The 27,913-nt window shown below is 48.2% G+C and overlaps 1 protein-coding gene across 6 annotated transcripts in view; it reads right to left on the minus strand.

Annotated features, from left to right (window-relative positions):
• The window catches only part of TSC2 (TSC complex subunit 2), a 33,439-nt gene that overhangs the window by 3,723 nt on the left and 1,803 nt on the right, over window positions 1-27,913 (minus strand). The window contains exons 2-37 of one of the 6 annotated variants that reach the window (XM_085592039.1): window positions 27,665-27,822; window positions 27,031-27,117; window positions 26,316-26,426; window positions 25,570-25,714; window positions 25,318-25,435; window positions 24,820-24,868; window positions 24,337-24,462; window positions 23,964-24,037; window positions 23,497-23,623; window positions 22,612-22,755; window positions 22,257-22,394; window positions 21,961-22,064; window positions 21,088-21,169; window positions 20,075-20,230; window positions 19,848-19,964; window positions 19,214-19,336; window positions 18,829-18,935; window positions 17,940-18,093; window positions 17,071-17,193; window positions 16,626-16,760; window positions 15,940-16,129; window positions 15,492-15,585; window positions 14,897-14,999; window positions 14,609-14,703; window positions 12,040-12,168; window positions 9,964-10,128; window positions 9,027-9,179; window positions 8,756-8,868; window positions 8,014-8,235; window positions 7,129-7,344; window positions 5,510-5,578; window positions 3,302-3,462; window positions 1,837-2,309; window positions 1,015-1,090; window positions 679-765; window positions 260-446 (exon numbers count right to left, since the gene is read on the minus strand). In XM_085592039.1, the coding sequence (XP_085448165.1) occupies window positions 260-446; window positions 679-765; window positions 1,015-1,090; window positions 1,837-2,309; window positions 3,302-3,462; window positions 5,510-5,578; window positions 7,129-7,344; window positions 8,014-8,235; window positions 8,756-8,868; window positions 9,027-9,179; window positions 9,964-10,128; window positions 12,040-12,168; window positions 14,609-14,703; window positions 14,897-14,999; window positions 15,492-15,585; window positions 15,940-16,129; window positions 16,626-16,760; window positions 17,071-17,193; window positions 17,940-18,093; window positions 18,829-18,935; window positions 19,214-19,336; window positions 19,848-19,964; window positions 20,075-20,230; window positions 21,088-21,169; window positions 21,961-22,064; window positions 22,257-22,394; window positions 22,612-22,755; window positions 23,497-23,623; window positions 23,964-24,037; window positions 24,337-24,462; window positions 24,820-24,868; window positions 25,318-25,435; window positions 25,570-25,714; window positions 26,316-26,426; window positions 27,031-27,117; window positions 27,665-27,802 (4,891 nt within the window). In that variant the 5' untranslated portion in view covers window positions 27,803-27,822. Of the gene's footprint in view, window positions 1-259; window positions 447-678; window positions 766-1,014; window positions 1,091-1,836; window positions 2,310-3,301; window positions 3,463-5,509; window positions 5,579-7,128; window positions 7,345-8,013; window positions 8,236-8,755; window positions 8,869-9,026; window positions 9,180-9,963; window positions 10,129-12,039; window positions 12,172-14,608; window positions 14,704-14,896; window positions 15,000-15,491; window positions 15,586-15,939; window positions 16,130-16,625; window positions 16,761-17,070; window positions 17,194-17,939; window positions 18,094-18,828; window positions 18,936-19,213; window positions 19,337-19,847; window positions 19,965-20,074; window positions 20,231-21,087; window positions 21,170-21,960; window positions 22,065-22,256; window positions 22,395-22,611; window positions 22,756-23,496; window positions 23,624-23,963; window positions 24,038-24,336; window positions 24,463-24,819; window positions 24,869-25,317; window positions 25,436-25,569; window positions 25,715-26,315; window positions 26,427-27,030; window positions 27,118-27,664; window positions 27,823-27,913 lie in introns of all 6 variants that reach the window. The other 5 variants (XM_085592038.1, XM_085592042.1, XM_085592041.1 and 2 more) reach the window with 5 other exon arrangements.

The following is a 27,913-nucleotide window of genomic DNA, read 5'->3' on the forward strand; positions in this document are numbered from 1 at the left end:
CCTTTAAAAAGCTGGTAATTTCAAAGGTTTACAAAGCAGATCTTTTACACAGAGCAGACTGTTTTACAGAGCAAACCATTATAAAAATGATGCAATGTTTTCGTTAAGTAAGGCAGGTATGTTTTGGCCTGACCTTTACCACATGGCTTGCAGAGCTACCAGAGAGAACAGGAGGGGATCAGAGCCCAGGACATCACCTCCCTGGGAAGGAACGGTGTGGAAGAAAGGTGAGGAGACACAAACCATCCTTCCAGCTCACCTTGCATGATGTCATCATGCCAGCAGTAGGTGAACTGTCCATCCTCCCCACACACATCCAGGCCACCCAGGTAGATCTTGTCTGGCTGGCAGTCCTTGAGCTCGATGAGCTTGCCCAGGCCTGTGAGGAACTCGGTGTAGCGGTAGGAGCCGTGCTCGTTGGACAGGATGGCGATCTCGTTGTTGCTCTGGGACACAGGGACACGCCACATGTCACACTCAGTACCAGCAGCACTGCACCAGCACCACAGACCCCTTCCTGGGATGAGGTGATTGCCCTCACAGAAGGGTTTCATGCAGGCACTGATTTTCAGCACAGGAAATTAAGGAAAAGGCAGGCTGCTGTAGGAACAGGGAAAATCCCACAGCTGGAGAGGTTCCCAACATTACACATGGATCCCGGCCCCTGCACACACTCACCTGGCCCTCCCCAACGTAGAGCACTGCAATCTTGTGTGTGTCATAGGATGGGATCTGATCCAGGAGCTGCACTGACCTCTCAAACGTCTGCAACCAAAACAGGGACCCCATCAGAGCAGCCTGGGAGATCCCTCCCAACCCAAACCATCCCAGCATTCTGCCAGCTTTAAATAATCCCCTCCACAACCTCAACACAGAGACCTCCCACCTGTGGCACTGCAGGTAGGAAACGCCTTTAAACTGCAGCACCTGAGCTGGATATTTCTAATTATCATCTGCATTCTAAGAAAGTCATGAGGTTAAAAAAATTAAGGATTTATACAACTCCTTGCCTACCTCATTTGGCAACAAGAGGGGTTTGTTGTTTTCATCACCAAAGAAGGGGGAGTGGTACAACTGTAAAAACACAAAGCTGAAGGAGAGAAGGAGGGAAAAGTCTGTTACCATAAAAATTATGTCAGTTTTGATCTGTTGGAGGTAAGAACGTTATGTACAGCAGAAAAAATGGGAGGAATTAAAATGCTAACAGGGTATTATTCATCTTTTAGAGACACTCTGAGTGCCTGACTACCTGCAGTTTGCAACAGACCCCTGTCAGAAAAACAGTGATGTGTCAAACAGCAGCAGCCACACAAATTCCCTGTTCAAAGGCACAGAATGGAGGAGCAGGAATGCTCTCTATAGCTCTGGGGATATTTCTGGGCTTTCAGACACATGATTGTACAGACATTTGCATTTTTCCTGCCCTCAATCAGATGAGAATTGTCTCATTGTGCAATTTTGGACAGCTAACAATATCCCAGGTTCAAAAAGCAACTATTACAATCGTTCTTTTCCTTCTTCTTAGGATTTTGCACATCATGTTTCTTGAACTGCAAAACTAGCAATTCACCCCGTTCACAACAAAACTAACTCTGGGTAACCTGCGGTCAAACCACAGCCCCTAAATTGAGTACATTAAGCACAGGAGGGAACTACCCATCTATTTCTTTCACCATTTGGGAGCTCTGTTTCCCAACCCCAAAGTCCATTCGGTGGTAGTGTGCCCTACGGGTCTGCATCAGCCTGAATAAAGCAGGTCATTAATTTTTTAATCGGATGCTGCGCAGACCCCGCTGAAGGAGCCCCGATGGAGCAGCCCAGGGGCTCTGCACCCACCTGGGGTTTATCCCAGGCACTTTCTCGGCGTTGGACGCCGCTGCCCTGCCCTTGAAGGCGTCTCTGTCGATCCTCTTGCCCCTCCTGGAGGGCGCGGAGTCGGAGATGGTGTAGCCGCGGGGCCGGTGGCCCGAGGGCGAGCGGGGCGAGGCGGCGGCCGCGCCGCCAGCGCCCGGCCCGGCCGCCCTGCCGTCCTCCCCGGGGCCCAGCCAGCCGCCCAGCCCTTCCCCTTCCAGGTTCCCCGACTGCGACTTGGATTTCGCTTCAGTGCTCAGCCGCCGGGGCACCTCGCGCCCGTTGGCGTCCTTGAGCACCTCCTGCAGCGTCTGGAGCTCCGGCGAGGAGCTGGACTTGCTGAGGGGCTGTGAGGGCTGGAAGGAGAGCTCCTCCAGCGCCCGCCCGATGGGGATGCCGCCCTCCGCCAGCTCCTCCGACCGCAGCGACTTCTCCTCCTGGCTGGACGTGGAGGAGGACTGCGGGGAAAAAATAAAAAATAAAACAGTTTTAATGGAATCAGAGAATCGCGGAACGGTTTGGGTTGGGATAGACCTGAATGCTCATCCCCCTGTCAGACTGCTAAGGATCCAGGGGAAGGCACGCTGTGCCAGGGTCTCCCCACCCTCACAGGGAAATATTCCTTCCTTGCTGACAACAGCAAGGCAATGTGGATCCAGGTCTCTGATAAAACAGGATTTTCTGGGCACCCTGTGCCAGGGTCTCCCCACCCTCACAGAGAAATATTCCTTCCTTGCTAACAACAGCAAGGCAATGTGGATCCAGGTCTCTGATAAACCAGGATTTTCTGGGCACCCTGTGCCAGGGTCTCCCCACCTTCACAGGGAATATTCCTTCCTTGCTGACAACAGCAAGGCAATGTGGATCCAGGTCTCTGATAAACCAGGATTTTCTGGGCACCCTGTGCCAGGGTCTTCCCACCCTCACAGGGAAATATTCCTTCCTTGCTGACAACAGCAAGGCTCAAGGCACCCCAACATTTGCAAGGAGAGGTGGGTGGGAAGGAGCACAAAGCAATGTGGATCCAGGTCTCTGATAAAACAGGATTTTCTGCGCACCCTGTGCCACGGCCTCCCCACCCTCACAGGGAAATATTCCTTCCTTGCTGACAATAGCAAGGCTGTATTCACCCCAACACTTCCAAGGAAAGGTGGGCAGAAAGGAGCACAAAGCAATGTGGATCAAGGTCTCTGATAAAACAGGATTTTCTGGGCACCCTGTGCCATGGCCTCCCCACCCTCACAGGGAACAATTCCTTCCTTTTCCTGACAGCCAGAATAAAAGCTGTTGGGGCTCAAGGCACCCCAACACTTCCAAGGAAAGGTGGATCGAGGTCCCTCATAAACCAGGATGTTCCCCTGCATGCCCCCAGTGCCATCAGCGAGCAGTTCCTGAGGGTGCCATGAGGGAGGTCATGGCTGGTTGTCACCCCTGCCCACCCTGTCCTTACCCTGCTGTACGAGTCCTGGGCTTTTCCAAACCTCTCCTCGCTCAGGACGTGCTCGGAACACGAGGTCTCCGTGTCCTCGCTCTCGGGGGACTCGGCGGGGGACTCGGCCTCCCTGAGCTCCATCTCCCCCGGGCTGCCCTCCTCCAGCACCACGGCGGATTCTACGGAGACACGGGCACGGGGGCTGTGGAGAGGGGACGCGGGGACGGGCCCCCATCTCTCCTCTCCTCTCAAGTCCCAGCCTTTTCCCTACGGGATCTCAACGGAAGGCCATGCCGAGTCAGTGCCCTGGCATCTCTTGTCACGTCAGACTCGCTCCTGGCTCCCCTTTTTCCAGGGAATAAATCACCTCTCCCTCACAGCCTGCCTTGGGCCAAGGAAGTGCAGCTGGTTTTTTCCAATTGCTGATGGACAACAGGGCACAGGATGAGGAAACGGGACCTTGGACGTGGGTTACCAGGACAGACAGGAACTACAGAGATGTAGAAAAGTACGGGATAAAAGCTCACTGGAGACATCAGCTCTCAAAGGGAGCTTTTCTTGTACTGAAATGGAACGCTCCCATGCCTTGAGGCCTACAAGGAGATAAGAAATTTTCCTAGGAGCCATTTCCTTGCGGTTTGGCAGCTTTCCTAGAACGTCTCAGGAGGAGCAGAACAACTCAGCCCTGAACACATGGAAGGACGAGAGCAGGGGTGACAGGGACACTGGTGGCATCTGCTCAGACACACAGGGAGTGGAACCACACTGACAAAAACGCTCCGTGGAAGCCCTGCCTATGTGGAGGATTTAACCTTGGATCTGCTCCAAGCACTGACCACAGGGATGAGTCTGACCAAAGGCTCCTCCTGGCCTTGCTTTTTGTCCTGAGGAAAAGGCTGGAGAACAGGAGGCTTCCCATTATGCACACAAGGGACTGGAAGACCAATCTGAAAGGCCAAGATTTGTTTTCCAAAATAATAACAATAAAAGTAATAAAACCAAAAATTAGCACACACAAAAAATATAAAGAAAATCAGCAAAATTAAAAAAAATATACAAAGGAAAAAAAAATCACTAAAGCAGCTTTTCCTGGATTGATTTCAGCTCGCAGGACCAAAGTTATTTCAAAGAAGCAATTAAGAGTTAGCATTGCACACACAAACCTTCTAAAAATACAAAACAAACCAAAAGGAACCAAAACAACGTGCTGATCTGGTTAGCTGTCCAAGCCAGAACACACCTGCAGACACCCAGTGCTGCCAAGCTCCCCTCCTACACCTCTGCCAAGATTGCTGGTGCTTTGAAACAACCCAAGCACTAATTATTCCTTAGGTGGGAAGAGAATAGCAGGAGCAGAGGGAAGTACAGAAAAATATTGAGCTGCAGCAGCTTTGTGTTGCTTTGAGAGGCCTCTGAGAGCAACCAGCAGCAGCTCAGAACACCCCACTGCTCTGCTGGGAGTTTTCCAGTGAAGGAAAGAGGCAGAAAGACATTTGAACCCTCTAATTAAAATCACAAAGCATTGCAGGTTATCAAAGCAATGCAGGTGTTGTGCTCATAAGGTGTGTAATTTGATCTCCACTTCATTTAATTATGAAATCAATTTTACTGAAGTGGAGAAAGATTTTACGTTATTACAGAGCTTCTGAAAGGTAGAATTTAGCAGGTTTTCTGCTGAAATATATTTCTTTTTTATTTAAAAAGCTCTTAACCAGGCTCCATGCTGGCTGAATGTTATCCATATATGAAACATATACATATTATCAGCTGCTTTTTATCCTTCTGTGCCCAATTCTGGCAGATCCCTGTGGGCTGAGCAGCTCCAAGGGGAGCCTGTCCTGCAGCACACACTGCTCTCCTCACAGCTGGGAGCTTTTCCACTGAGCAGAACACAAAGCCAATTGGAAAATGAAGCTGCAAATGAAGAATGAATTAATCCAGCCATGTTTTGACAGGTCATTTAACACTGGCCTCATGACTCACAAGCCACCCCAGCTATAAGCAAAGTTGCTTTGAGGAGCTGTCTGCACTTGCAAATGTTGGATCTGGCTTGGACTTCTTCATGCTAGTCAAGATCCCATTTGTTGAGAGTGATGAGACTGGGGACAGACAGGAGACATGGAAGGGGAAAATGAGGGATGAAGGATACATTTTCTATGAATCAGAGGTGTTCTTCTATGGCAATACTGTTTGGTTGGTTTTTTCCTTAAAGATATATAAATATACCTGCCCAGGATATGCTCCTGTGCAACTTCCCTTGACAACTGGACTGGTACATGGAAGAGAAAGAGGCCACTGCAAAGGGAAATCAAGTGAGCAGCTACATCAAAAGGAAGGAGAGACTATATGAAAAAAATATAAAAAAATTAAAAAGCACAGAGTTTAAAATGTAACCAAGAGCCTAGTTTAAAACAAACAAATAAATAAATGAAACAAAGGAAAGAACAAGCTGGGATAAGCTCACCAGATGCCAAAGGGATACTTTAAGTGCACAAGGTCTCAACAGGAATAAGAAGGAATAAACACATCCAACAGTGCAGGCTCCAACTCCTCCCTTTGCAGAATGCATTTTGTGAGGCTTAGGAACAGAAAATCCCTTCCTGACATCCCAACACACACAGGAAACCAGGCTGAGCCTTTCCTGACCTGCACAAGGTCACTTTTAAACCCACAGAAAAGTCTAAAAAATCTGTGTGAAAACTCACAGAGGTTTAACCTCTAAAGGGGCAGAACAGGCATGTGAAAGTCTGACAGCAAAAATTCTTCCAGTCACTGCCCAGCCAGCTCCAGCGAGTATGGTTAGCAAGAATGTGCCTGAAATGACTCCCAGACTGGCACAGAAGTGGCATTCAGGTGGCATGGGTTCAGCTGTCCACTTAGCTCCACATACCACAGAGTTTTAGAGTCACAAAAGTGTTTATGGAGAATAATTTTTTTGTTTGTTTCTAAGAGGTGATAATTTGATTTTGGCTCCAATTTTGTGTTTACACGTTCTGAAATACTAAAACACACTCTGCCCCGCTTAAAACAAAACTGAAAACTGGCATTTTTACCAGATTTCCAGACAATGCATCCCTTTTTCCCCAGCAAAGCCTGGTCTGCTGGTACCACTGCTCTATTCTGATGGTGCCTGCAGTGCTCAGAGCCTCAGTGCTGGATATCACTGATAGGAGCTTGAGCAGGGACTGCAGAAAGCTTTAAAAACTGCAGCTGTTGGTCAACACCACTCTCCCAACATTAACAGTTTTTTTAGAGGAACTAGCACCACATTAAATAGAGTGAAAATCCTTGGCCGCTGTGTTAAAATCAAGCCAGCAAATGAAACTCAAGTGGTTCAACTGCAGGCTGAACAGTCCTTTTCAGAGGTGGGTAAATCCACCAGGATTTGCATTCTGCCGTAAAAGCCAGAGGCAACCAACTCCTCCTGGCTGGCAAGGGGTGGAACAGGCCATGCCCCAGGAACCTGCAGCTCCGAGCGCCTGACACAGACTCCCAAACTGAAGACAAATGGAAATGGAAACACTGCATGGAAAGATCCATCCACAAGTGGGATGCCCAGATCAGCCCCAAACAAGTGGGAGAGGGAACAGATCCATGACTTTGTTCATTTTCATTTGGGGAACACACCGAACACACGACTCCTCCAAAGCAGCTCCGTTACTCCCCCGTCCTTCCTCTTCCCCCACGCGCCAGCAGAAGCAAGGAGGAAGAGAATTTTTCACTTCTAGGGACAAGAACTGCTTCCCTTTCTCATTGCTGGCCCCCCTCACACTCCCAGCTGCTCTGGAAGGCCTGCAGGGAGCCAGCAGAGCCTGAGCTGTCCCTGCCCTGCCAGCAGCCCCCACCTGTGTTGGAGCGCTGCAGCAGCGAGGGCTTGGCCGTGCCCGTGGCCAGGCTGGAGGAGGGCACGGACAGGGATTTGTACAGAGCCGTCTCCCGGTGCTCCTTGAAGCGTTCTGCGGCCATCAGGGCGTTGGAGAGCTCCTGCAGGGGCATGTTGTTGATGTCTGAGGAGAAGGGGCTCAGCGGGTTCTCCAGGCTCATCAGCCAGCTCGTGTTGCCTGCACCAGACAATGGGGAGAAGTGGTCAGTACACCCAGCTCTCCCAGATGTTACAGCTCCCCTTGAAAATGCTCAAATTGTTTTGGAATTTGCAGATAAAAAATCCAAACAGAGCAGTGAGTTCTTCTGCAGAATGACTCAATTAATTTGCTACTCCCAGTGCTCTGCACTTCACCCCAAGCTCCTCAAAACCCAACCCTGGTAACTCACTGTTACAGCAGATTCTCAAAGGCATCCAAAACACTCAGGTGTCCTAATTAACACCAGGTCAGTTATTTTCTCATGAAACAGCTTTCAGTTGAAACAGATAATTCCTGTTAATCTCCTGAACACACTGGTGTTCAAGCATTTGGACCTTGAACAAGTTGTTATTCTTTCCCTAAGAGCAAACACAGCTGAGCTGCCCAGACTTGTGGCTGCCCCTGGATCCCTGGCAGTGCCCAAGGCCAGGCTGGACAGGGCTTGGAGCACCCTGGGATGCTGGAAGGTGTCCCTGCCCATGGCAGGGGTGGCACTGCGTGGTCTTTAAGGTCCTTTCCGACCCAACTCATCCCATGGTTCTACAGTTTCAAAAGGCAGTAAGCCATAAACAGATTCATTTACAACTAAATATGGATTTTTGTCCTTCCCCCAGGCTCTGGTACCTCCCCAAGATCCCAGGTACCCACCTGTGGGCCTGCGCACGAGGATCTCTGCCCAGCCCTGGGTCAGCAGTGGCACATAGGCAGCTAAGTTGGCTTTTTCCTTCTGCAGGGGTGTCTGTGGAGCAGGACTGGCCTTCTCTGGGCGGGCTGCAGCAGCAGGAGGGCCCTGTGTCCCTTGGGAAGTTGAGCCACTGGGAAAATGGGAGGCTGAGCTGTCTAAGGCACCAACACGTAAGGCATGACCACCTGGCAGGACAGACACAATCCAAGGGAGAGACACGCTTAGTTAGCCCCTAAAATATCTCAGGAATGAGGTTTTTAACCTCTTCTAGCAGCTGCATACACAATATACTGGTTTCATTTCCCTTGTCATTACAATTATTATTGTTACTATTTCTTCATTTTAGTTATTAAACTTGCTCTTCTCTCAATCCAAAAATTTTCTGATTTTTCCCCTTCCAACTCTCTCCTCCATCTCCCTTTGTGAGGGACAAAGTGAGCACCTGGGTGAGGCTTAGCTGCCAGCTGGGGTTAAACCACGAAGAGAATTTGATGTTCCATGTGTTCCTTATAAACCAGTTTATGTGATCATCAAAACTCTCCTGCAAGGAGAGAGAAGCAGGAGGAGCCCAAACACACCTGAAGGCAACAGCTCCTGCTGACCTGACATTAAACACCAGACAGCTCCAGATGCCCAATTAGCTCAGACACAGGAGAAACCTGGACCTTCAGGCTGTGGCAGGGAGAGGCCAGGATGGGAACTCACCCGACATGGATCGGACTCTGCTGCGGGAGCTCCTGCAAACCTGCTGCCCAGCCTGGGATTCCAGCTTGGCTGGAGCCTCCTTGGTCTGTCTCACTTGCAGAACAGGGTCTGAGCTGTAGGAAAGGAGATATTGGTGATGCTGAGGGAGGACTCAGCCATGCTGGACAAATAAAACATTCCTCTTATGCCAAGAGGAAGAACTACAAAGCTGTAGCAGTGGTTTAGGTGGCTGTGTCAGGTGGAGATTTGCAGAAATGGGAGCAACACCTACCTTGATTCTGGGGTGCTTTGGAATTCTCCAGAGTCCAGGCCAAGCAGGGACCTTGTCCCTGTTCCAACACTTGTAGTGATGGTCACCAGCTTATTACCAACCAGCCACGTCTTGGTCCTTCCTCCAGCCAGCAGAAACTCACCCACAGGAGACCTGGGAACACATTTGGGATGAAGATTTCTCAGCAGGCAGAGAACAGAGCTGGTGCCATTAACCATGGAGGAGGTGCTGCCTGCTCTCCTTTACAAAGCAACCACCTTGTGCCACCCCCCTTGGCTGACACATCCCTGTTATCCATCAGGATGATGGATGAGCTGCTGCAGCACACTGGGACTATCCTGCAAGGACACGGAGCAAAGCCCTGCTCCCAGACCTTCAGGGCATCTCCTCCAGACAGGTCCAGGCTAAAGCAAAGGTTGCTTCTCTCCAGTGGATTTGACAGAACCACAGAATGGTTTGGGTTGGGAGGAACCTTAAAGTCCATCCAGTGCCACCCCCTGCCATGGGCAGGGACACCTTCCATCATCCCAGGCTGCTGCAAGCCTCATTCAACTGGCCTGGAACACTTCCAGGGATGGGGCATCCTCTGGGAAATCCATTCCAGGGTCTCACCACCCTCACAGGAAAAAAAATCCATCCAATATCCCACCTATCCCTGCACTCTGGCAATGGGAGCCATTCCCTGTGTCCTGTCCCTCCACCCCTTGTCCCCAGCCCCTCTCCAGCTCTCCTGGAGCCCCTTTAGGCACAGGAAGGGGCTCTGAGGCCTCGCCACAGCCTTCTCATCTCCAGCCTTCCCTCATCTCCTTTATAGCCAAGATTTTATCAGTGAGAAAAGGCTTCAGAGCCCAAGCCTGCCAGAATCCCAACGTTTTTCCACAAACAAAGTGAAACATGACCCTGAACCCCACCCGTGTGTCCCTGGTCCCCGCCTGACCTCTTGGGCACAGCAGTGAAGTTGGAGAAGACATATCGAGCCATCATGTCCAGGCAGGTCTCTGTCAGCTCCAGGTGCAGGTTTTTCAAGTTGTCATCAGCCTGAGCCATGGAGTTTTCATCTGCAGAGCCCAGGCTGGAGCTGGTGATGGACGTTTGGATGCGGCTGGAAGAGAAAGTCCCCAGGAGACAGATGAGATGGCACCACGTCCCCGTCCCCAGAGCCGGCGGGACGCAGACCCTGCTGTGCATGCACGTGCCAGCCACACACCCAGGCCTTGGGAAACAGATTTTGGGATCATTTGGGATCAGCCTCATGTTGTGCTTCCCAGGTTGTTGCTGCAGGAAGTGTGTTTTCTCTGGAGAGACTCCGGTGCCAGCTGGCCAGGCCGGCACTCTGTGACGTTGGTGGCCCATGGGCAAGTGCACCAAGCAAGGAGTGAGTGGCAGCTCCTAATCTATGCTGAGGGCAAGCATCCCATGACCAGCACCAGCTTCCCAGGCAGCAGGTTGCCCATGAGCCAGAAACTGGGGCACTCCAGACTTCACTTTATAGTCCTGTGGTTTGCTTTTTTCTCTGTTGCATCTCTTCCGTATATTGTTTTTTTTCCCCTCCAAATTCAATAGCTAGGTAAAACCTAATTTAACTTGAAATAGGAAAAAACATTGCACTCTGAACAGGAAATTGGCACAAGAATAGAGAGAAGGTCTACCTTCAAATCAGCCAAATCAGCAAAGCAGTTTAAAACCATTTCTGTTTTAGGCTGGACTGCAATATTTGATAAAGACAACCCCTTATGTCATTGTAATACAAACTAAGCTGAGGCACAGCCAAAATTTTTATCATGTGGCAACTTCTTTGGCTTCATTAAGGGCAATTATCTGAACTTTTTGTTGCTACCATTTCCATGGAAATGCAAGAGAAGAAAATCACCTCATGATTAATGGGGAAATCAGAGAATCCTAGAAGGGTTTGGGTTGGAAGGGACATCAAAGCCCATCCAGCACCACCCCTGCCCTGGCCAGGGACACCTTCCACTGTCCCAGGCTGCTCCCAGCCCTGGCCAGCCTGGCCTTGGGCACTGCCAGGGATCCAGGGGCAGCCACAGCTGCTCTGGGCACCTGTGCCAGGGGCTCACCTCCCTCACAGGGAAGAATTTCTCCAATAACATGAAGTGTCAGAACTATAATTGCAATTGCAGTCACTTCAGCCTCTCTCCCCCAGACAACACATTGCGACAAAAACAAATTAAAAAAAACCAACTCAAGTTCCACTGTCAGCAATCCTACAGGTTAAGGCACAAATCTTCAGGTTCAGCAGTTTATCACTCAAGGGAAGTGATGCAGAAATATGTTTTTAAAACTGGCATCAATTATTTCACATCTTTCATTGGAGCAGATCAATGCTTGCCATCAAAACCTGTCAATCAACCAAATCAATCTCTGTAACCAAATCTTGTTTTCCTTAGTTGTGAAAGCATCAATTCATATGGGCTGAGCACACCTCTCACTGCTCTCTGGAAAGACAAATCCAGGTTTTTCATGGCATCATTCTTGACACCAGGACACTTCATCAGCTCCTTCAGAAGAACAAATCCTAAACTGAGGCCAGAACTAGACTGGAAGGAAGGCTCTCCATGACTTTGCAGAGTTTCCAAAGCCTCTCCTAAATCAAACCCCTGCTTTGGAGGCTCAAGTTTTAGTGTGCTGTATCCAGGATTCCCCCTTGTGCAGAATGCAACCTTTTTCCTTTTTTTGTGCATGGGTTGTTTTTTTTTGTTTGGTTGTTTTTTTTTTTTCCCCTTCACCACCTTTACTTTGAAAATAGAATCTGTCATTGCTAAAGCACCAGAGAACGTGGCAAGGTGACCACAGACACCCGGGGTGTGACGTGGCCTTGGGAAACCTCGGGATGCTTTCCCAAAACCCTCGCCTGTGGCTGAGGCCGGTTTCTCATGGGAGAACCAAGTCATGCAAGCATCCCACATGCAAATCCACCCTGCTTCCACCCACCCTTGCAGCAAAACCTCCAAGGGCCCAGCTGCTCTTGGATTGTCCCCATCCAAAGTGCCTCTACCTGCGGACCACATGTTCAGACACACTGATGCTGCGGGATCGGAAGGCATCAACTGCAGAGGGTTCTTTCAGCTCTTTCACTGGAGGAGAGTTATTCAAGCCTTGCTTTGCATTTTTGGCTAGTCTTAAACTACTATGTGGAGAAGCACCAAGCCCCAAAAGAGGTCACAGAAGGGAGGAAACCATTGGAGGGATGTAGGTTGAAAGGTCACAGTCACAGGGTCAATATTGGGGGATCCCGGAGGGTGATGGAAAATAAAACAAATGCCAAAAAAAAAAAAAAAAAAAAGGGAAACAAAAATTAAAACATACAAACAAGCAGAGCTTGCAAAGCATTAAAAAGACAAACCACATTTTGAAAACAAGAATTTAAATGTGCTACAAAACAAATGAAATTAGTACAAGTTAAAAGAAAAAAACTGGTTGAAATGAGAGTTGGAATACTGGGCTGTTCAGCAAAGGCAAGGGCACCTGAGGGCTCCCTGGGCACAAATTCCTCAAGGCTGAGGAGTTTTGTGCACTTCAACCCCCTTTTGTGCTGTCCCAACTCACCATGACTCAACACCTGAAGGTTTCCACAGATCCTAAAATGCTTTACCTGGACTAGGTTGCAGCAGTTTTTAACAAGAGACAGGGACCATGACACACATCTCTGTCCCCATAAGCCTGGCCCAAAGCTGAGCTTTTCCCCAAGTCACAACACACCCAGGGCCTCCCAGAGGTGTCCCTCAGCCCAGCTGGGGTCCTGGGGACACTGAGCCCCCTGTTCCAGACCCTGCCACACTGCAGAGCCAACAAACACCCCTGGGGATGCTCCTGTGCCACGCCAGCTGCCTCAGCCCAGGCTCCAGGGAACCCCCTGGGCTCTGGGCTGGCACAGAAAGGAAATTACTGGGCACACTGGCAAGTGCCAGGAACACACGGGAGATGACAGCAATTAAGATCCAAGAGGCACTTTAATTAGTCACTGAGATGCACGCCAGGCTCGGGGCTAATTTGGGCAGAACAGTTGGTCCAGCAGCTTCCATCCCCAGGGATAAAATGCAGGCACTAATTTAACCCTTCTGGCTGTTTCTAAACACAATTTATTTGCCATCCTCATCTCGGTGAGTTCTTACATCTCAGATTGCCACCTGGAGGAAGCAGAATTTCTTTGTCCTTCTCCCAGCAGCCTCTCCCAGATCACTTTTGGCCACAACTGCTGCAGAGAGCACAGGCTCATGCTCAGGGACCATCACCTACACCAACATCAGGACACCCAGCAGCCCTGGCAACTGCTGGGATTCTTATCCCTTGGAACACCCAGCACCTCAGCTATGGCAGGGAAACATTCTTTGAGCTTCAGGACTGAAAACCAAGCCCAGAAGCTTCTTAGGCAAGGAAACTAGAATTTGCTTCAGGCCTTCCCTCTGTGCCCTGGCCAGAATCCAAGCTCAGCCAGACCCAGAGGCAGTGGCATCCTGCTATTCCAGTGCTCTGGGCACTGCCTGAGTACAGCCACACTCCTCAGCAGAGATTTCTGTGGAAAGTGATCCAGCAAAAGCCTTTAGAGACAGTAGTATTCCAACCTGGTAGAATTTAAAAGGTTTCTTAAGGGAAAAAAAGAAAAAAAAAAGATTAGTTGGAATTCTAATTGGAGAGATGAGTGTCAAAAGGCTTCTCTTCCAAGTTTCTGGATGAAAGAGGAGGAGATGGGAGAGATGAAACACAACACAAGGTTTACAGCTTCAGCAGTAGGGCAGGGATGGTGTTTCTGCATTGCAAGACTCTGCTGCAGCCTTGCAGGTGAAGTAGAGGCACTTTCCCCAGGGCTCAGATGCCACCATGTGCTCACTGCTCACAACACTGAAGCAAGTTAAGTGAACCAATTCAGGTAATCCCTGCAGGTAAAAGGACACTGGATAAACCCTGAATGCCTTCCAAGAAATATCTTCCTCCCCTGGCAAATCTTACTTTGAATGATTACCAGCAAGAAATGCCCTGACTTCTGAAGGCTTTGCTTAAAACTGTCACAATGGCTTCAAAAATTAAAAAAAAAAAAAGGGATTGGGACATCCAGACAGAAAGAAAGGAGCTGTGTCCCAGCCAGTGCACAGACCTGACTGGGAACACCATGGAAAAATACAATACTGGCTCTCTAATTTATCCAGGTCGTTGATCACAACCATTTCTCTGGCAATCATCTGAAAATGACTCGTTACAGATCAATCATCAAAAGGAGCTCACGCAATCCACGTGAACATGGGATTCTGTTATCTCTGGTATTACCCTCTTCTCTCATCTCTGGTAACACTGCACTGACACACCCCAACCTGCCACAAGTGCTGATTTTCAGAAGCGAACAGAAAAAAGGCAGTGCTGCCTCAGCTGCCTCACCAGGCTGCCAGCCTGGCTGCATCCCAGCTTCTCACCAGCCTCATCTGTCTCTAACCTAAAGAGGTTTACTTTGCTTGCTTGCTGCACTGCCAGACTGGGATCACTACACCCAGCCTCTGTCAGGGACACGCAGGGAAGGGCGAGAGCACCGGGGTGGGGAACACCAAACCCTGCTGGGGTCGAAGAGAATTTACCTCTTTGGCCTCTCGTTGAGGCTGGTGCTGCGAGCCCTGAAGCTGTCCTTCTCTGGGGTGTCATCGAAGGACAGGAGCACGTTGGAGCGCAGGCCCTGCCGTGGGGACAAGAGGTGACAACGTGAACAACGCGCAGCTCAAAATCTGCAGCTCCAAGCGGGAGAGCTCACGGAGATGCTGACAAGAAAGCCAGAATTCTGCTAGCTTCAAACAGAACCTTCAAAGCTGTCAGATGAGTTTTGATCAGTCGGCTCTCCTGAGTGCTGCTGGACCGAGCAGTGCCTTTACCTTGGTGATGTAGGGGACGAAGTCCTTGCGGAAGGGCAGGCGGCAGCGGATGAACCACATGGCAATCACGTGGTGGGCCAGGCACACGATGTACTGGTTAAACCTGCAGCAGCAGAGACACCCACAGCTCAGTGTGCACTGCTCAGCCTGGCACACAGAACTGCTCCCTTACCTACTCAAAGTGTAAAGAAAAAAAAAAAAGCAAACCTCAAAAAATTCTGTTCAAGAGAAACAGGTTTTTGTCCAAGGTGATGATGTCCTAGAATTGTATCATGGAATTACAGAATGGTTTGCGGGGGAAGGGATCTTAAGACTTCATCCAGTTCCACATTCCACTATCCCAAGTTGCTCCAAGTGCCATCCCACCTGGCCTTGGACATTTCCAGGGACCCAGGAGCAGCCACAGCTGCTCTGGGCACCCTGTGCCAGGATCTCCCCACCCTCACAGGACAGAAATACCCCTTTTTCAAGAAAAGCCTGGTAACACCAGAATGAGCAACATCCTATGGATAACCTTGAGCCAAAAACGACAAGAAAAGGCTTTCCAAGCTCTCAGTTTCACAGATGAGAGAGAAGCACATTGCTGTGGCCTTACTTGGAGGGGTTTGTGTAGGGCAGGGAGATGGCGAAGACGCTGGCGTACTGCTCTGCCGCGAAGTTCCGGTACAGGTGAGGCAGCCTGGCCAGAGCTGCAACAGTGCAACAGCAAAACCAGCACAGGTCAGCCCTCAACACAACCCTTCAACATCCTAATGCAGTTGAATTTCTAATTTTTTGTTATTTTTCTGAATGATCAGTGACATGAAGTTAAAATCATGTCACGCAAGGAGAATAATGCAGCTCGTATTTCCATATGGCTGCACAACATAGAGTGTGTTTCTCTCCTCAGAGCAAAAGCTTCATACAGAAAATGTAACAAATGAGGTGCTCCAACATTTATAACCTGAGCAAGAACATCACAGCGCATTCCATATCACCAACACCATCAAACCCCCAACATTCCACAGCCGAACCTACAGGAACTGGAGAACATCACGACTTACTCGACAGAAATTCCAGCAGAGGGATGGCCATGTTGGCTGTGGCAGAAATGTGGGTGAGTTTGACAATCAGGACGGGCAGTGCCTTGATGATGATGTCGGGCATCTCCACGCTGCAGACTGACAGTGCCACCACGCACTGGTTGGCACAGCGGTAGATGAGCCCGTGCTCCAGGCAGTACACGATCTCTCGCTGCCAGAGCAGGGAAACACTCAGCACACCAAAGAGCTCCCTGACACCACCTCCTGACTCCCACAGCACCCCACAACACCCTGCAAAGTACCCCTGCTGCAAGGTGCCCTGCTGCCAGCCTGTGTGACACAGCTGAGTGTAACACTGAGCTGTAAATAATGCTGCAGATACCCCAAGCCAAACTCTTATCAGGGAACTCCAGTCAAGAAGGTAGTTGAGATTTTAAGTTTCTGATTTAGCAGAAATTTTGTGTTTATAAGGGTCTTGTGCAGAGGGTAGTCACTCAGTGACCTGTGAGTGGGAGAGGTGAGGAGTGAACCCACAGTTAATCCTACATGGAGTCATCTAAGTGTTTTTTCACCCCAAATTCAGCAGATGCAGCATTTCCCAGCAGAAAAGGGCAGTGTAACCTTGCACTTCTGTCCCCTAACCAGTTCCCAGGCTAAACCATGCTCTACAGGCTCTGCCTTCCCTACACCCTCCCATCTCCCCACACCTGCTTGGCTTTGTCCAGGTAGTTGTGGTAAGATATCAGTGCTGTCAGAACAGGGACCACAGCCAGGTGCAAATCCGTGCGGGAAAAGCCTTCGGGGGTCCCATGGAGCCTGTCCGTGGTCTTCTTGTCTGTGAGCTGACACATCACACAGCCAGTCAGGGCACCCCTCCCTAAAACACCCTCTGCAAGGCAGCACAAGGCACTGCCCACAGCTCCCCAACACCTGTACATACATATATTCACACACATGCATTAAAACATACAATTATTACCTATTCTGTACCTAGGCAACCCTCACAAAAGAGAGGGCGAGTGAGAATTGACAACCAGACTGCTAATCTTTAAAATATTTGTCTGAAGATAAAAAAAAAAACCACTCAAAAATCCCCTCCAAGCAATTCCCAAGCAAACCAAGGAGCTGGGGACTGTGCCTCAGTAGCATTACCATGTAGCTCAGTGCAGAGGCCAGCTGGTCTATGTTGCAAGGAGAAGTTAAAAATAGCACTTTATAGCGGAGAGATTCGGGTAATTTGTTGAGAACCAACTTCAGCACCTTCCAGTCTGTCTCCTGAAAAGACAGAAAATGTTAAGGATGAAAATTTTTGCATGATTTCACTCGAGTTTGGAAGATCAATCAAACTGCAGACAATGTGTCATTTCCCAGGCAGATGTAGGTCTTGTAGTGGTTGATACAGAAAAAGAAGTGGCATTTAGATGTCACAAGTTTCCCCCTGTCTGTCACCCAGCTCTAGGTGCAATACTGGCACCACAAATTGGAAGAGAAATTATATTGAGATCTGAGAACCAGAATTCAATTCTCCTAAGCACCAGCACCAATTCACTCCCAGAGCAAGCCAAGCCCTCAGCACAGAACTGTGTCCAATGCCACCCTCAGGAACAATTCCTATTTACAGCTTATTGGTGATGAAACATTCACAAATTCTCAAAACACCTCACAAACTTGCAGTGGGAGAGGTTTTAATTCCAAATACCCTTTCAGAAGCAGGCTGGCTTCTTGGATCTTGTTTAACAAGCACAGCTTTTGCCCTTGCCTGCTCTGAAGCAGGGCAATGAAAGCTGTGCTTATTTTCTGAAGAGATGGACTGCTGCTCCCACTGGTGGCTGTGAAGCTGCACAATCACACCCAGATTTTGAGCAGAAGGAGCAAAAATTGCTTTTCAGGCTTTACTTAAGATCTCTGGGCTGGAATTTGACAGGCAGCTGTCAGATTGGTGCCAGGAGGGGACATAAAGATGCCAGGAGGGGACAGAAGGATACCAGGAGGGGACACAAAGATGCCAGGAGGGGACTTACCTGCTTCAAACACTGCAGGAGGACCCCAAAGACCATGGAGTAGGGCAGGTGTCCCACCCGGACGGTGCCACCCTGGGAAGGCACACTGGGGCTGCCTGAAGGTGGGGACAGGGTGCCAGGGGGCTTTTTCTCAGAAGCCCTTTTCTCTGCCTCTCTGCAACACAGAAAGGGAGAAAAATACATGTCATTTTTACAGCTTATTCATGTGACATACAGCACCACCCTGTTTGGGAGCCACCCTGTTTGAAGACTGAACAATATAATCTGCATTTTCAATTTTAAAAAGAACAGGATTTCCCAGCAGACACACTGCAATCAGCCAGTTTGATCAATGAAGGATTTTTCTGTGTAATTTAGAAAGGTATCTTTTGGACTGTGTTACACAATTTTAGACAAGCTATAAAATTAAAACTCAGATGCCAGATTTGTACAAATCATCGAATCAAAATTCAGTATGGAACTGGTTTGAGGCAAAAAATTGCACATTTTTGGAGTAAGTTTTGTGAGCAGGAACTTAAATTTCATGTCTGAGATGGAAAGCTCTGCAGGTAAGTGATTTGTAAGAACAGTTCACCAAAGCCTTACTGGTTCAGACAATCCTAGGGTGTAACTACAGCTGGTCTAGGATTTGGAAGATTTAGGAAAAACTGCAGATCGTTACTGATGGAACATTAAGCTCAGCAAGAACACAATTTAGTTTGAAAAACAGTGTTTTAAAAATAAAAAATAAATTAAGAAGTGTCCAAGACCAGGTTGGGTGGGGTTTGGAGCAGCCTGGGACAGTGGAAGGTGTCCTGCTCATGGCAGGGGTGGCACTGGATGAGCTCCAGGATCCCTTCCAACCCAAACCACTCTGTGATTCTTTTGCCTAACACAATGAGAAACCTACACAAAATCACAGAGGCAGTAGGGGCTGAACCTCACTGCTCCATCCTTGTTGGAAAGGCCGAGGCGGTGCAGGGAGTCAGCTCGGAGCATCAGCAGGAAATCAAACACCTGCAACAGGGAAGACACTGGAGTCACTCAAACCCTGAGCCAGTGCAATACTCTCCCACCCCCACATGATATTCCTCCAGGTGCAAAGGGATTTTTAAGAGAAGCCACGGTTTGTTCTGCAGGAGGCACCACTGCTGGAGTCACACCTCCTTTATGTACCTGTGTGACCAAGGAACGTTTAATTCTGCCTCTTGCAAGCTCCAGAGCAGCCAGTCCCCACCTGCCACCCAGGAATCCCAGAGGATTGTGCAGCTCTGGGAGCACAGGGGCTCTCCTACCTGCAGCCTGATGCTGCTGGCCACGGGGAGGCTGTAGGAGTACTTGTAGTGGCGCTGGACATGCTGGATCAGCATCTCGTACACGCGCGTGGCGTGGCTGGAGGGCAAACTGTACAGCTTGGTCTGCAGGCACAGAAACACAGCCCAGCCCCAGGGCTCTGTCACACACCTGGGGCTGCACTGCCAAGTCCAGCAGAAATGCAGCAGAAGCTTCATCCTCATTTTAACACGAGCAGGTGGCTCTGGAAAGAACCTCTGCAAACACTCCAGAGCAGCTCTGGTTGCTCCAGAGAACAGCCTGCTCTTCACCACAGCCCAGGACGTGCTGCCCAAACACAACAGATCTATTAAATCTATTCAAGGTTATGAACTCCTCCTTTCTGCTCATTTATGGCCACATCCTCCCTCCACACAGGAAAATGTGCTCATCTGGGCTGTGCAATGGGAGTTAGGAAAATAGAACACTTAGCAAACAGTCCCACAGTGCTCAAAATCAAAGGACTGACCAGAACAAGGCCTACAATATTAAATATTTCAACAGAATATTTAATAGTGGGAGAAGAGTCATCTAAAAAGCCAAGTCCAGCAGAAGAGTATTATGAAAAATTTGTGTTTAATGCTCTGCAGCATTTACCTGAAGAATTATCAGGAGCCCAAGAACTGCTGTCTTGACATCCTCCAGAGAAGCTGAATATGACAGCAAGTCCCTCTCTTCCAGTTCAGAAGGAGATGACAGAGAATGTGCAGCCACCTTTGAAAGAGAAATGCAACAAATTATTTAAACTGCAGCCCATCCTTTCTCTATTTCCATGCTGGAAGGGGAGGGAAGCCTCAGGAAGTCACCCCTGCTGGGAAATGCACCTTGGCTATGATATCCAGCAGGCTGTTGAAGTGGTGAGTGTTGCAGCCTTCAGCCAGGTCCACCAGCAGCTGAGTGGCCAATTTTCGGACCTGATGGTCTTTATCCTCTGGGATGTGAGCCAGCTGGGAGATCACCACCAGGTTTATCAGCTCTTCCTGCAAGAGGACAGACCCTCCTAAGCTGTCAGATGTTCAGCACGTTAAGAGAAAGAACTGCAAACAAAAGAACTCAGCTATTCTGATACCAAGCTTATTCCTCCACTGCTCCATTCCTTCATCTCCTCTTCCATCCAACAAGTATTTCTGTCTGCCAACCCTCCAGATATTTGTGATTTTTACTGAACTTTTCAGTGCTTTGGGTTTTGTCTGACCTATAGATTTGACAGCTCAGACTCAAACAGACAAGGGATTTCTGGGCCTTATTTTTTTGAGAGAGAGGAAACACCAACAGCTTCATGTTTTCACAAATCTTGAAGGAATCCAAGGAGCATCTCTGCCCCTTCCTGCCCTCTGACACTTTGGGCACGTCCTGAGGAGCTCAAGATATCCCTGGAGCTCTTCCCTAACTCCTCTCCCACAGAATTTCCATCTTGGACAGCAATTAAAGTGCAAGCACCAAGACCAGTCACTGCTCAATTGTCCAGTCCCCATCCTTTACAAAGATTTTAAATCAACTTTGCACCTCTCACATTGACTGTCAATTCTTCCAAAACAAAATGGACATGGAATTAATCATGGCCTTAAAACAGGGAAGCCAAGACACAACCAGGTCTGTCCTCAAAACCCTGCAGCTCCCACTGCAAATTGCACATTCCTGTATCCAGCTAAGGACAAATAATGGCAATTCCCCCCACAAGCATCCCAAAGAAACAGGTGTGTGGGGGAGATTTAGAGGCCAGGGCTGTGCCTTCCCCTAGGGCAGAGGGAACCTGAAACCCCCAGGACAATGTGCCCCACCAAAGGCTTTCCCACCCACCTGAGACCTCACCTGGGACCCCCAGGCAAACACTCACCTCATAGAACTGTCTGTTGATGCTCAGCACAAAGGACAGCACATCCAGAACCTTAATCCTAACAGCACTACGGCTCTCGTTCCTAAAACGGGAAAAGCAAACCCAAAACGAGTAAAATAAGAGTTGTTGGTATTTAGGGAAGTGGGGGAAGAAAAGTAAAACAAGAAACTTATTCTGAGTTGGAACAGTGAAAGATCAGCTGAGTCCTCAGTTAATGTCTCTACACCTGAAATCAGATTCAAGAACAACTGGAAATTCAAATCCCAGCTCAGCTTTTGCTCCTTCTGCAGACCTGTAATTGCAGCTTTCCCATTTCCAATCCAAACTAGGAAGCACATGTCAAAAGAACAAGTGCTCTGGTGAGCAAATTTAAAACCAAACACATGGCACTGAGGAAGAGCTGCTCTTTGGCAGCATTTCACAGAGGAGACAGAAGTTTGTTATTGCTCTGTGTTGATGTTTCAGAGCACAGAATCCCTCAGGGAGCATCAATTCAAAACCAGATAACTGGAATACTGGATAACCATATGCAATCCTAATGCTGAACAGGAAAATCTTGTTTGGTGTCAGTACTACAAAGTGCTGTGGAGTGGAACACAACTGCCTAAGCTAATTGGAATAGTACTGAATAGAATGAAAGAGAAGAAGAAAAAAGCAGTATAAAGAACTCAGTGGAAAGCTTCTCTTTTGTTAAATAAGTCCTTTCATGTGCTGTGCCCTGGGACTACCACACTTCTCAGCAGCCACTTACTAACTTAGAACTTCAGAACGTTAGAACTTCAGAAAACAAGATTATCTAACGTGACAAGGTGGCAAGAAACACTTGAAAGTGCTTCTTAAAAGTAAGATGTTCCTAAAGTTATGATTTCCTACCTGAAGAACCTCTCCATTAAGAGCTGCAGGTTGTGGATCCAGCCATCTTTGGCAGGGTGGATGGACTGAGCTCTGTATGTTATCAGGTTTAACACAGAAGATTCCTTCATGGAAAGACCAAGAAATGCTTTTTGTGTATAAGCAAACATAACAAATCCATTCCCCCAACCCCCTCCATGGGAATAAGGCTCATGGAAAATCCCTGCTGGGATTTTCCGACCATTTTTTATTTTAGGACTCTCAAATTTCAGCTGTAACAGAACAGACTCAAAAGGAGGAAAATAATAAAGCCTTACTGGTCTCTGATCAGCACATCTTTCCACCAGCTCGAAAAATCTCTCTTCAGAGCCATGAAAATCATTCTGGTCACAGAGTTCTTCTACTGTGGTCAAAAGATCATGTACAATGGACTTCAGTTCTTGGCTCTCCAGAACCTGAAAAGAGACAAAACCATTCCTGAAAGAGCTCCACCTTGCCAAAAAGTGCTAATTTTAAACACCAACAGAAAACTCAGAGAACCACAGCAGTGAGAATTGGGCTAAGCTTTTCTCAGCTTCCATTTCTCCACAGAGCACAAACTGATCAATTTGCAGAACGATTTCTAGCAAAGCCTTGGGACTGAGAGCACATGCAGGCAGGCCCAACACCCACCTGCAGCTGCTGCAGCAGCCTCTCCATGATGTCCAGGAGGATATCCCAGGTCACAGCCTGCAGCCCCTTGCCATATTTCTTGATCAGGCGTGTGATGGACAGAACGATCTCGTAGGACACGACTGCGTTGGGACAGGTCATGGCCTGGAAGCCAAAGCACTTCAGTCAGTGAGCAGGTGGGGAGCAGAGCCCACAAACCCTCTGCACCCAACTGCAACACGCCTTATTAATCAGGAAATCAGCCTGGAGGCCTGAGAGAAATCCATTCCAGCCTCTGCACACAAAGGGCAGAGCCCAGAACCACTTTCTCAAGGCAGTTCTGCTCTCCTGAGCAGCTGTGGCTCAGATGGGACACACAGCCCCATCCTACAGGCACACAAGGGGAGTAAAGCCAGCAATTCCTGCTTGAGGCACTCAGATGAGGAACTTCTGGGAGTTCTGAGGCTGCCTCTGTAGACACCCTCCCTCACATTTTGTACCACCCACTGGGAAGAGTGAAAGTTGTTGTTTTACATTTTATTTTTTAAGGTAAAGTACCCATAATGTAGGTATTTGCTAGAAAGGACTCAGACTTTGCTTTTCTGGTCAAAGATATGTGAGGAGGAGGCTTCAGCTACAGACATAGATCCTCTTGTTTTACTTGTTTTACTGTTTCTCCCTGCTTCACCCCACACCCAATTTCTCCCTCTCACCCTCAGGCCTACAAAGATCTCTTTGGTGTAGGGGGCCACATTTTTGGTTTAGATTTGTCCAAGTAATTAAAGCTTATTCAGGCAAAATGAGTGTATTGCCATGGTGTGTGTGTTGAGGGGGGGGGGTGTCATAGTTTTTAATTTTATTTATAGAATTGTTTTGTGTATAATTGTAATTGGAGTTCCAGCCTACCTTGAGGAATGAAGGCAGCACTGAAGTGGGGGAGTTCCTGAGGGAATTGAGGCGATGAGCCCCCCACAGAGCCATCCCAACAAAGAACACAGCTCCTCTCAGCAGGGCTGCATCTGCCATGTAGGATCTAAGGATGGGAGAAGGGAAGTCTCAGACCATGCCACAATTATTTCAGCATACAAAGTCAATAGGAATATGCACTGTCCCAACAGGAATTCCCAGCTGTTACACATCAGGGCTTTGCACAGCAATGGACAAACACGAAAAGCAGAAAATCATTCACCACAACTTTAAACAGAGGGAAATTAAATTCAGAAATGCCCTAAATGAGCACTTCAGCAGCATAACCAGAAAGGGAAATTAAGCACCAGAACCTCCAGCTTGTCCTACTGAGGTTGGTGACTCCCCCTGTCTATCTCACCAGGACCTTACTGAATTCTTGGACTGGTTGGATCCTCCTCCCTTACCTGTCTTCCATGATCCTGCACATGTTGTAGATGGCACTGTGTCCCAGGTGAGTTCCCAAGAGGTTCCGCATGAGCTGCAAATTCAGAAAGAACTCCTCAATCCCCAATTGTTAAAACACTCAGTGGCCTAAACATGGATTTAACTGGCCATGCTTCTGGAGTAAATGTGTCCTGCCTTTCCCAAGCCAGGACAGGAGCCTGTCACAGCAGCTGAAACCAGGGGAGAATCCCATGGACTTGAACCCCACGGATGCTGATCCCTCAATATCTCAACATTTTTAATTTACTCTTAAAAGCAAGCTGAAACTAGTGCACAGGCAAGTCTGACACTTCCTGCAGGAGTGAATTCATGGAAGCAAGCAGGGCTTCTGACCTTCCAGCAGGGCTCACAGAGCTCCTTCACGTTGATGGTGCGGCACAGGGTGATGATGAACACGGGCAGGTTCTCCGAGGGCAGGCAGTTGTAACAAACAACTGCATCCAGGACTTGCAAGGAAATCTTTGGGAAAGGAAAAAACAAAATGTTTGTACTCTTCTCTGTGAATCAATCAGGTCAAATCCTCACCTGGCACACCCAGGAAATCTTCTGGAAGTCAAAAAGGATGAAGATGTTTTTGAATTTTTTTTTCTTTTTAAAAAGCAATGTCGATTCATTTATCAAATTGATTAATGCTCTGTTTGCTTTGGGATAAATTAATGGAGTATGAGATTTACTGGTTCATAAATAACACAATATTGCATCAGCTCTCTTGAAAGACGAGAATAAACCCAGAATCTGATGTTCTGATTTTGTTTGTAAAAGTTACAAAGAACTTCAAAGAGTCCTGCAGTACTAAAAGAAACTCAGATCACTGACCTCTATGTCCATAGATGATGAAGTCTGAATGCACAAGAGGCAGATCTTGCTGTTAAGAAAGAACATTTAATTAGAACTGTTTGCTCCACATGATTTTGGGCAAATGACAAAGAGCCAGAACAGCCAGGTTAATTGCCATGTTATTTAACTCCTCACTGCCCTTCCTGTGGCAATGTTGGTGGCACCCCAAGAGCTCTGCAGGCTCTTTTATAAAGGGAGACAGAAATGCAGCTCAGGTAATGCCACAGCACAGATCCTTGTGAGACTAAGCACTGCAAACAGGCCCACCCCATGGAATGGGGAAAGCACATTTAATTAAACTAAAACAGATCTGAACACCGCAAGAACTGAAAATCAAATATTTGTCAGAAATCACCTAAGATGAAACAGAACCAGATAAGGACAAAAAATATCCCAGTTGTCTGTATATTGACCTTCAACTTTCTCTCTAATTTACCAGGAATAAGCAGGCAGGAGTTAAAAAAAAAAACAACTTACTGGACCATGTCAGCTACATAGTCTTCCAGATAGCAGCTATTGAATTTCACCAGGTTCACCAGAACCAGGAGGAACTCAGAAGTCAGCCCAACATCCATCCACTGTAGCACAAAATCAGCTAAAGGAGAAAAAAAACCCTATTACAATACTCCTTCTGCCCAGGAATGACACCACTACCTTTTTCTGTTATCACTGGGTGTTTGTGCCTGGATTTATTCCCCCAGATTGAAGAGGGGCTGGGACAATTCTCACCCAGCTCCTCCTCTAAGTAGGTGATGTAGCGTCCGTTCTCCGTCAGAGCCTTGAACACTTCCAGCCGCTCGTGCAGATCTTCATTGGAGGGATAATCCTTAATCACCTTAAAAAAATGGGCCCTGAGGATCCCCAGCCTCTCACCCTTGAAGTGAAAAAAGGGAAGGGGTTAAGGCCTGGACATTATCAAGGTGTACCTCAGCAATCTTCATGCTTTACATCAGCTTTTTTGTTGAATCAATGCCTATTCTCTTCATCAGCACCCAGCCCTGCTTTCTCAGAACACTGAGAACGACAGCTTTGGGCTGATTCAGCCCCCTGTTTGTGCAACACGTTGGGAAATCTGAAGAATTCGTTGTGTGCTGAACTTGGCCAGGCTGGAAGTGTCTCACACAGAACCCCTTGCATACCTGAGACATCAAAACCAGCTACAAACTGGGACTAGAAGGTCTGGGCAAAGACCACATAAAATCTGCTGAATTATGCTGAACTTAACCCAAAGTATTTCCTCTTTCTCAAGAGCATTACCCCAAAACAGAACAGCTTTCTATGAGTTGTAGGAAGAGTTTTGCTACGAGGTCAAATCAAAACTTAAAACTAAAACGCTTCCTCTTCTCATTTATGAGACACAACCAAAATGACAAATATGAACTTTTGCAGGGAAGAGCTCCCTGGTGCTTTTCCCATTTCCCCCTGACAAAACCCAGCTGAGGTGGGTGTCCCCTGCCCCGTGGGGCTGTTGTCACCTGTCCCTGGACGATGGACTTGAGCAGGTGGAGCACGGCGTGCCTGGCCTCGGCGGGACGCTCCGGTTGTAGCATGTCAGCCACCACCTTCCACACGGCCTCCACGGCGTGCTGGCAGCAGGAACAAAAACCAAAACCAAAGCAAAAGCATGAGGCAGGAAAGCTCAGCTCCCTCCAGGATCTCCAGCAGCAGGTCACAATGAATTATGGCAACTCATGACGAAGATCCAGGGGCTCCATGTGCGGAGTTCTCTGTTCTGGGGGACACTCACCCACCTGGTGACAAACTCAGATAACCCCAGGAGACACCAAATCCAGCCCTACGCCCCAGGAACTGCAATTCCTCATTCCACACTCACTGCAGGTGGGAATATTTGTGCAGAAACCTTCACCCTGCTACAAGATGAATTCAAAACCAATTGGGGGATGCTTATTAACAAGCCTGGAGATAAGGAAACCTCTCTAAACATCATGAGCTGTCCTGAATACCCCCAATATTCTCCTTCCAGGAAGGTCCAGGAAGCCAAACAGCTCCATCCCCTCTGCTGCAGAGCTGGAAGGTTGGGCAGACTAATTCTCTTTTACAGCACAAATCAGGCTCTGGGATCACCCATTTTAAAAAGCTTTCTAAACAACAGGAGTCCCTTATGATAGTTTGAGAGCTGCTGCTTAAATTTCCATCCTTCCAAGACTCACTGAACACTTTGGAACTCACCTCTTCAATTTTTTTGGTTTTTGCCACTTCACAAATTTGACCGATTGCTCGTATCCTGTTACTCAATCCACACTCTATGCTTAGTTCCTGGAAAGAAATGGAGAAATAAGCTAACAGTTTATCTTACCAGAAACACTTATCCATTTCTCCAAGGGCAGAAGGAATTCTGGTCTCCTTCTCCCTTTTTTTTTTTTTTTTTTTGTATTTTCTTCCTTGTGTGCCAACTATTCTGCTTACAGACTTGTGGTACCAATTACTGGAATAAATTATTTTACTTTTCATTTCCACAGAACCATAAGGCTTTCATAAAACAAAAACAGTTCCCAGCTTGTGGAAACTGCCACCACAGAAACTTCATCAAGCTCAGACCATAAAAAATCAAGGGGACAGGGAAATTGCCTGTAACCCAACATAACAAATATCTCCAAAATATTCAAAGAGTGAATAACTCAAATGCTGGAGCTGCAAACTAGGTGAGTTCTACATCCAGTTCAACAGAGAATGAGTTGAGAGATCAGGAGAGGGAATGATGGAGAGGAACTGAGGAACCCAGGAAAGGAGCAAGCTCTCCTGATCCTCTCAGCTGAGGTGCCCCAGGCACTGCCCCCACCCTCACTCCACTCAGTTCTCACACCTTGAGTATTTCTGCAGTGATGATAAACTCTGTCTGCTTGCCCTCCGATGACTTGGAACTCCCCCGGGATGTTCCCAGCCCCAGGAGGTTCCTGAACTTCTCCTTCAGCCCGGAATCCTTGCTCTGAGGCTTTGCCATTGCTGCCAAGCGCCGAGGCCCTGCAATCACAGAACAGGGTTCTGGGAAGGGAAGCCCAAGGGGAATATTTCAGCAGGAAAACCCCAATAACAGCAGGGCTTCTCCAAAGAG

The sequence above is a fragment of the Lonchura striata genome, chromosome 14 (genome assembly GCF_050655825.1).
Source record: "Lonchura striata isolate lonStrDom1 chromosome 14, ASM5065582v1, whole genome shotgun sequence".
Lineage (NCBI taxonomy): Eukaryota > Metazoa > Chordata > Aves > Passeriformes > Estrildidae > Lonchura > Lonchura striata.